At 42.4% G+C, this 9535-nt stretch overlaps 2 protein-coding genes across 2 annotated transcripts in view; one reads left to right on the top strand and one right to left on the bottom strand.

Annotated features, from left to right (window-relative positions):
- Nucleotides 1-5367, bottom strand: part of LOC118411552 (WD repeat-containing protein 19-like) — a gene marked incomplete in the record, with an annotated part of 33235 nt that extends 27868 nt beyond the window's left edge. The window contains 7 exon segments of the mRNA XM_035813905.1: nt 23-109; nt 984-1029; nt 1717-1769; nt 2065-2190; nt 3052-3117; nt 4324-4415; nt 5157-5367. Of these exon segments, the coding sequence (XP_035669798.1) occupies nt 23-109; nt 984-1029; nt 1717-1769; nt 2065-2190; nt 3052-3117; nt 4324-4415; nt 5157-5162 (476 nt within the window).
- A 943-nt stretch (nt 5368-6310) lies between these two features.
- The window catches only part of LOC118411995, a 22421-nt gene continuing 19196 nt past the window's right edge, over nt 6311-9535 (top strand). The window contains exons 1-3 of the mRNA XM_035814546.1: nt 6311-7009; nt 7587-7727; nt 8255-8407. Of these exons, the coding sequence (XP_035670439.1) occupies nt 6785-7009; nt 7587-7727; nt 8255-8407 (519 nt within the window). The 5' untranslated portion in view covers nt 6311-6784. The remainder of the gene's footprint in view (nt 7010-7586; nt 7728-8254; nt 8408-9535) is intronic.

The raw sequence follows: 9535 nt of genomic DNA, 5'->3' as shown, positions 1-9535 counted from the left end.
GTTGCTGACAGTGATGGTCTTATCTTCACTAGCCAGGGCCAGCAGGTTCTGTTGGCTCCAACAGCCACAGCTGATTTTCTTGGTGTGCTTTCCAAGGATCGGCACTTTCCTAGCAAAAGAACAAACAGATCAACATCAGCTGCACTGTCCACATTCACTTCCATCATCATCAAGAGGTTGCCTTACAAGTACCTGGATGTCAGGTGGTTGTACTGTAAGAGGTTGCCTTACCTGGATGTTTGGTGGTTGCACAACATGGCATTGTCTTAGTATGTTTAGTTGGTGGTTGTACTGTAACAGGTTGCCTTACATGTACCTGGATGATTAGTGGTTGTACAACATGGCTTTGCCTTAAAATGTTTAGTCCATGGTTGTACTGTAATAGGTTGCCTTACATGTACCTGGATGTTTAGTGGTTGTACAGTTACTGAAGGACGTTGCCTTACCTGGAAGTTTATTGGTTGTGCAGTAAGAGGCTGCCTTACCTGGAGGTTTAGTATTTGTACAGTAATAAGTTGCCTTACCTGGAGGTTTAGTATTTGTACAGTAATAAGTTGCCTTACCTGGAGGTTTAGTATTTGTACAGTAATAAGTTGCCTTACTTGGAGGTTTAGTATTTGTACAGTAATAAGTTGCCTTACCTGGAGGTTTAGTATTTGTACAGTAATAAGTTGCCTTACCTGGAGGTTTAGTGTTTGTACAGTAACAAGTTGCCTTACTTGGAAGTTTAGCGGCTGTACAGTAAGAGGCTGCCTTACATGTACCTAGATGTTCAGTGGTTGTACTAGTACTGTAAGAGGTTTCCTTATATTGATGTTTAGTGGTTGTACTAGTACTGTAAGAGGTTGCCTTGTATTGATGTTTAGTGGTTGTACTAGTACTGTAAGAGGCTGCCTTGTATTGATGTTTAGTGGCTGTACTAGTACTGTAAGAGGTTGCCTTGTATTGATGTTTAGTGGTTGTACTGTAAGAGGTTGCCCTACCTGGATGTTTGGTGGTTGTACAACAGGAGGTTCCCTTTGGCTGTTCCTGAAGATGCAACAGAACATATACAGGTCAGGGTTTTCAGACAAATCACTATAAGGCTTATGCCATGTTGATTTGACTGTATGGATGACATCCTTGGGGAATCCTTTCGTCTAGAATTGGTGATTCACTACAAATCGCCTGGACTCCAGGAAGAATAGTGGCATATCAGTCACTAATGGAGATCCGTATCAAACCAAATCAAACCAAACCAAACCCCAAAACTGATGCGAGCACGCAAATAAAAAAAATTTTGACCAAAAAAAAAAACTTGCCTTTTGAAACCAAAGTGGTCAGGAAGGTTGAACAAACGACTGAATACACAGAATATGGTCCCGAAAAATAGCTTTTTCATTTTGTTCTTCAACATCTTCTTTGACCTTGGAATTGAATTTGGCATTCTATTTATTTTTGCAATCTATGACATATAACTGCTTATTCTGCAGCTGCTTTGTATGATTTACAGTGTAGTTGAATCTTTCTTTTTGGAACAACCCAAAATTGATGCACATGCGGATGTCATCCATATAATAAAATCAACATTGCCCTACCTGCCTAGAAAAAATTAAAAGTAAAAAAAATGCAATATTATTGAACATTTCAACTACATGTAATTTGTCCATTGTTGTATGTTACACAACTTATAACATCAAATTCTTTATTGCCACATGATTAAGTCTGTAGTTTTACCTATTGCCAGCAGTGGTGATATTTTGGACCAGGAAACAAAGGTAAGTTGGTCCCTGAAAAAACAAGAATCCATATTATAAACTTTAATCATCCTACTTCTGCTATAACTATGATACCATTACGGTTATGGTTCTGAAAAAAAAAAGATCTGGTAAATGAGGATTCTCTTCTTTGTTTTTTTAGACTATAGCCAAGGTGTCAATACAATTTGACAAATGTAAAAATGAAATGTGTTAGGACACAGTCTGGTATTTTCAACATTGTAATGACACAGATAGATGTTGCACAGGTATAAGTATAAGAATTAAATTAAACATGAACAATCAAAAACAAAATGAGGAAAGTAACCTGAGCCCACTGTCCAGCTGGGTTGTTCTGTTGGTGTTGGCGTCCCACAGGAACACCACTCCTGACTTATCATTGATGATGGCCAGGGTGTCCCCATCCTTATCCCAGTCCATACCACCACACAGTCTACAAACATGGGTACAAATTTGAAAAGAAATTGTTCTAAACTTCCTGGCAAGTTTGACCAATATCTTTAAATACCACCTGAATATGCAGGTTAGTGCAGGTAAAAGTTGGGCTGTGCAGGTATTTCTGGTGTCTATCGGCACCTTACCTGCACCAGGTTATGAAATGTGTTATTGTAAAGTGGATTTTTCTTTGCTGTACTGGTTGTAACTTTTTATTTAGTTTTTTATGGTGATTTCCATGCAAGGCAGTGTTCCTTTACCTATTTTGTCAGTAAAAAGGTGAATAAAGTATGTTCACAAAGTTACTTTATCCAGCATGGGATATATTTCTCTGGTGCAGGTAATATTTTTCTGGTGCAGGTTATTTCAAAAGTTACCTGCACCAGTGCAGGTAGACAGGAAAAAGTATTTCGAGTCCTGAATATGATAGAGCAGGTCGGTTACAATAATGGTCAGGGCTTGAAATACTTTTTTCTGCATACCTGCACTGGTGCAGGTAACATTGAAAATTACCTGCACCAGACAAATTTTACCTGCACCACTCTTAATTTAGGAAATATGGATCATACTAAAATTGTTCAGGAACAATTGCTATTTTCTCTCTTATACTTTATAGGTCGTAACATTCAATGCAGCTAATAACAATCCACATACACTTACATCATATGACATGTATTTATAAAACCCAGTACATGGACCAGTGCAGGTTAGGTGCAGGTAGACACCAGAAATACCTGCACAGCTCCAATTTTACCTGCACTATAGTGCATATGCAGGTGGTATTTCGAGCCCTGATGGTGAATTAGAATAGCTTGATATGCCTCGTGGAAAGGGTCATCAACATGTGTCTTAGTCTTACCCTGGAAGGCTGATCTCATCCTGCAGTTCTCCATGCCTGTCATACAGCCGCACCACGTGGTCCGCTCTGTGGAGGACACAACTCTGTATGGTTAACATCAGATGCCACTACTTAGTGATAATATAGAACAGATACTAGACTACATATCAGGCTGGTCTATCAAACATTGAGGACACATTTCTTCTATGCATCTACATGTATCAACATGATTGGATATTACCCTAGAATCTATGTAGAACAGTTCCACAGTCTGCCATCTTGAAATTTTATGTCTAGGCTGTTTTTTGTCTAGGTGTGAAAAAAATACATGTCTTTGCCTTTGGCACAGACAGTGGACATTTTAGGTACATTCAATTTAGTATTCTGTAGACGTTCCAGAAATACCATCACTGGAGACGTACCAAACAGCAATAGTCAAACTGTTGTAAAGGGCATTGGTTAACCTACAGAGACCACTAATGAATATAAGTCAAGTTAAAAGCGGGTCAAACTAAGCTGATAATACCAGTCCTATCCTGGACAAGTCTGTGCTTTGATAAGAACCTAGCAGCATGTTCAGGGGTGCCTAAGCATTTGCACGAACCCTATGAAATTCGTACGAATATTATGTGATACACACAAATCACTATGCGAAAACGCACGAATATTATGAAATTCGCACGAATCACTATGCAAAAACGCACGAATATTATGAAATTCGCACGAATCACTATGTGATTCACACGAACCTTATGAGATTTGCACGATCCTTATGCGAAATTGCGCAACCACTGCCGGGGTCACGTGACAGACGGAGCGGGATTTTCAAGATGGCGGCTTCGATCGACGGCGACGGAAAATACGATGTATCACGCCGAAATGAAGCAAAACTGTAGCTCACTGGCTATCAAATACATCTTTGCGACGGTAAATGTCCATTCCATGCCTTGAAATATAAATATCACGGGTAGAAACGCTCAAAATCATGCCTCCTCCCGGAAGCAGGTTTTGCATAAGGATCGTGCAAATCTCATAAGGTTCGTGTGAATCACATAGTGATTCGTGCGAATTTCATAATATTCGTGCGTTTTTGCATAGTGATTCGTGCGAATTTCATAATATTCGTGCGTTTTCGCATAGTGATTCGTGTGTATCACATAATATTCGTACGAATTTCATAGGGTTCGTGCAAATGCTTAGGCACCCCTGATGTTGCGATCTGTTGGCAAACACACACAGAAAGTACTACTTCACTCTGTCAACTGCACTTGATTCTGAATGCACATGACTTACCCTGTTGTAGCGATGTAGTTGCCGAGAGTTTTCTGCCAGCAGAAGGTCAGCTGTCCCGGGCCATGAGCCTTTTCTGGAAGTCCAAACACCCGCTGGCAAGAAATGTAAAAAATAATCTACTGCATCAAGATACCAGAGTTTGACTTTGAAAAATGTTTAACTGCATGACTGACACAAATGTTTTCCATTTCTATCATGCACATGCGGTCCTAATTTGTTGCGTGACCTACTAAATGTAGTCATCAGGACATGATAGAAGTACACTGAATATTTCTCTGCTTGTTCCAGGTAGTATTTTTTTGTTTTGTTTTTACATGATTGTATATTTCCCTTTACTTCTACTTCTACGTACTTCTACGTAATACTGGACAATGCCCCTCGCGGGACTTTGTGCCCAGGGGAGTGAGGATGCCCTAACAAACCGGTGGTGGTGAGACAAAAATAGTGAAGAACGAATTCATTCAACAAACAAAAATAACAGTGCTTTCTTCGTGTTCTAAGTTTTAATACTTGGTTTACTTGAGCTTCTTAGTCTATGTTTCCAAAATATTTGGGTTTAGCCAAATGTTTGGGAAACTATGTCTGCACAAAATGTCTTGCAGTATAATCCATTCGTTGTACAGCGGCAATCGTCGACACTAAGTGTGGGATATTAGATCAGTCACAGAGTGTGACATGTGAGTTGGTCAAATTTGCAAGTGATTGTCGTTGAGACATGAGCCCCCCTCCCCTTTCCCAAAGCCGACAGAGACTTGTGAGATCAAGAAAGACAACGAAGACGAATGAGTGCAAAGACGTAGACCCAAGACGCAAAACGCTAAGAAATGACTTACCTTCATCTTTAGGATCAGCACATGACTTGTCTGACACGAACTATAAAGCGACAAAACACAAGATAGATCAAAACAGTCCTTCTTCTTTCAGGAATGGTACAGGCATGCGCACTAATTATTCTCCCGTCGTGCTTTGCGCGCTATAAACGTCGGCAAGGCAACGTAGCAGCGGCCGAGCACCGGCGGAAAGGCACGGAAACAGCCGAGCAGTGACGAAAAGGTCCGGGAATAGCCGAGCACCGAAGAAAAGAAATGGTCCGGGAACAGTCGAGCACCAAAGGAGGGTCCGAGAATAGCCGAGAAAGATATAAGACTAAGAGGGGCTACGAAAAGTCTCAGACACTCGTGTGTGTGTGCAACGTCCGTTTCAGTCATGATGTGTGTGTGTGTGTGTGTGTGTGTGTGTGTGTGTGAGTGTGTGTGTGTGTGAGTGTGTGTGTGTGTGTGTGTGTGTGTGTGTGTGTGTGTGTGTGTGTGTGTGTGTGTGTGTGTGTGTGTGCGCGCGCGCGCGCGCGTGTGTGTCACAGTGTCTGTGATGTGTTTCTCAAGGACAATCAGTAGTTTTCTAGCCCTAGGCCCATACAGCCAGTTCATGACTAAATATTTCACACATTTACAAGGTACGCTGTGCAGACATGGTTTCCAAAATATTTTATTTTGGCTAAACCCAAGTGTCAATACAAACCAAACAAGAGTTCCGCGACCTTCGCAAATGATTTTAACCTTTTCACCTGATTGTGATAATCAATAATTATGCAAGAAAAGTCCTCATTTTCATAGATTACATCAGTTGATCATGATCGTCACCCAGATAACATACGCATACAATCCAGGTTAAGACATAAGCCTTTAATCATGCAAATGAGGTCCTCATTTGCATAAATACTGCATGTTCAATGATGTTCACCACTACAATACTTCCAAATGCCAAAAGTAAGAAATTCCCGTCCCTACACCACTTACACTCGGCACCAAGAGCTATCTACCACGTACCACTCGACTTGAAATCATGACCACAGCATGTCCAGAACTCGAGATATCAAACTCGGAATTTCCACTGCAGTACCGTAACAAGCTGCTAGGGGCATCAAAATCTAATCGTTTACAGGTTTTATCAAGACCTACCCACATACATGTACAATCCATCCTAGTTATGCTGGTCTTCTACAAACAGGCAAACAAACAAACGTTACCCGATCCTACCCAAACTATTGCCTTCTTGGCGAAGGTAATTACAAAGGGCTTGAGTTTTTTCAGTAACAGTATGGTTTCTTGGAAAGCCTTTCCTACAGAACAACTGCCGGGGTTCTGTGTTTTACGGGTCACCCGAGGTTAAGGGCTTGATTTGCTCACCGTAAAATATCAAGTGTTTACCAGCACAATTGCAGCGTGATCACACTGCTCACTGGGCTTATAGGAGGCCAGACACAATGGGAGTGTGTTGACAGTTTTCAGGTGTTTTCGTGTAGGACTGGCACAATGGGAGATCTCGTCAGCCGTGTTGACATTACTGGCGAAATGTGACAATAAAGCTCTTGATCCCAAAGTAAGACAAATAAAAGTCCCAGATTTACTGCATGAGGATGATAATGCATTACATTCACTACCAGACGGCCTGAGAGCTAACCATGTCGGTGCAAGCGGCGGTGCTGGGTCTCCTATTCGTGGGACTGGCAGCGGCGGCGACCCCGCTAGTTGGGCGGCTGAACCTGCCGTCCAAAGAGGCCCACTGTTACGGGACGGTCATCGCGCCTCAGCTGGTTCTGACGTCGGCGAGCTGTGCCTTTGACTCCGCCACTGGCAGGGCGCACTCCAACCTGCAGTTTTCACTCAGTACTGGGGGCAGGATCAAGGTAGGGCCCACTGTACCTGAATCTTTCACTTTAGTATTGGGGGCAGCATCAGGGAACTATAGGGCCCATTCTAATCAATAGTCCAGTGAGACTCCAGTCGGAGTAAGATAGACATGCCCGAAGTCTAGATCTAGCGGAATTGAATTGGTTTGCCCGAAGTCTAGATCTATCGGAGTTAAATTGCTTTGCCCGAAGTCTAGACCTACCGGAGCTAAATCATGGTTTGCCCGAAGTCTAGATCTAGCGGAGTTAAATTGGTTTGCCCGAAGTAAAGAGAAAATTACGGTGCCCAAAGTTTATTTAGCGGAGTAAGACAGACCTGCAGCTGACCGAAGTCTAACGGATTTGAATTTGTATGCCCGAATAGTACTAGTCAAGCAGAGCAAGCTCGAAGAAATGCCATAAATCTATAGCACTTTTAGCATGGCCTGATTTTCGAATAAGTTCAGCGTAGTAATAAACAAGTGAAGAAAGGTTTTACAGACAAGGGCTTCATGATTGCAAAGAAGACTATACCGACTCCGCTGTCAAGAACAATATCTTATATTTTATTCTTCATCATTCTTTTTTTTTCAAGGTACGGAGAGTCCACATCTTCCCCGGCTGGCTGCGGAACAAGAGTCCAGTGAACAGCTTTGCGGTGCTGAGCCTGGCGTCTGGCCTCCAGTTCCCGGGAACAGCGCTAACCTGGAGCCCCTTCTCAGTGGAGAACGTCAATGTAAGTCTCAGGCCTAGTCTGTTTCTCCATTGAGCACGCAAAGTAACTACGTAGATCTAGAGAACATCAATGAAAGTGGACCATGTGACTCTCTGAAGAATCTCTGAAGGTAATTTTAATGAAAGTCCAGTTTCTCCACAGGTAAGTCATTTTAATTGTCCGCGGCGGGAAACGTTAACATCCAACAAAGAGGACATGCGCAGCGCATTTTTCTCGGCCTGTTCTGAGAGGATTTCAAGGCCAAAAAAGCTAAACCGAAGTCACGTGTCATTATTATCAAAATAGCGGCGGCACAAAGTTCTGTCCGACAAGCGCTGCTTTTGACGGAGGTGTTCGTAATAGAGCATGATCGAACAGGGGGCGAGCTCGAGGTTTCAGGATCGGTCCATTGGCCCTGTATCTGGTATCTCCGATCAGTGAAGAACATTAATGTAACTCCAGTTTCTGTAACATCAAAGTAGATTTTTTTTGTCCACGGGAAACTTGTCGGTAATATTTCTTATGTCTCACCTTCTGTCTGACTCTAGGTTTCCGTTAAATATGCCACCGGGAATATAAAATGCAGCAAAACAGGGCGTGTCGATGAAAACAACATGGGGTACGCTGGGAACGAGCTAGCAGCTGTATCGTGCCCAGGTTCCCATCAGCACCTCAAGATCCCAGGAAGCCCCGCCTACCAGGTGTGCATGAATTTGCATTTGTTTGTGTCTACTGTTTTATTTGTTCATTTTCGTTTATTGTTTTGTTTGTTTGCTTGTGTGCATTGGTAGAGTTTACACTGTATTTGATACAGCATCATATAATTCGCTGATCATTTAAAGAAAATTGGTTTGGTAAAAAAGAAATACAAGATACAACTAAGAAAATATAAAGAATACCAGTAGGGCAGTAACTTATAGTACTCGTATGAAAGTTCTTGACAAAGTTGTAAGCAATTCACACGCTTTATCCGTACACAACGTTAAGCGCTCATCAGTCCACTAGACCAGTCCTCTGGTCCTTCTCATTGATTTGCCCTGACATCTACGTCACTTAATTGACCTGAGTGGAAGGTGTGATGTCAGGAATGGGCCAGGTCCGGCAGTCCGTGTCGGCCCCCGACTAGGTTCTCGGACCAGGTTCTCAGAGCACGGATATGGACGAAGTGAGAGTCGACTAACCCGGTCAGTGAAAAATAATATATCTTGATCATCTTTAACGTCTTGTGGCAAATATGTAGAGCATGTGTGGGTGGACTGGCACCGTATAACATTAGCAGGAATTTTGCGATACCCCAATCTAAAATCTCATAAAAAGCTCAAAAATCGTCGCCGAGGCCTTGCTACATTTAAGCGAAGCTCCCAATGAACCGAAAACGTCGGCCGAGCCAGGCCCGGAGCTGCAAAAAATCGTCCGAAGCCCGCGTAATCGCCAGGACGTCGATTGTTCATGCCCATTTTGAGCTCGCCAACACGTCGGCCGAGCTCAATTCTTGATTAGCGACGGGGGCTTTACGTAACCAACCAACCAACCAACCAACCAACCAGCAAACAAACAACTTGATATGATAAAAAAAAAAACAAATAGGCAAACTGTCACGCAAAAGGAATTCAGTAGGGGGCTCATCCCTAATCTTATCATGTATCACGGAACTAGAGCAAACAGACATTTTTCGTGTCATGAGAAATTTTCAATAAAATGTTTTGTCTTTTACTGTGGCGGACACAATATCTTTACGACATTATTGCTATTTCAGCAGGTTCAAACAAAAGCAACGTTATTTCATACCAAAGGTTGAACTTCAAGTTGCGTCCCGCCTCTCCCGATTT

This window comes from Branchiostoma floridae, chromosome 3 (genome assembly GCF_000003815.2).
Source record: "Branchiostoma floridae strain S238N-H82 chromosome 3, Bfl_VNyyK, whole genome shotgun sequence".
NCBI lineage: Eukaryota > Metazoa > Chordata > Leptocardii > Amphioxiformes > Branchiostomatidae > Branchiostoma > Branchiostoma floridae.
This window is presented reverse-complemented; position numbering and strand designations above follow the sequence as displayed.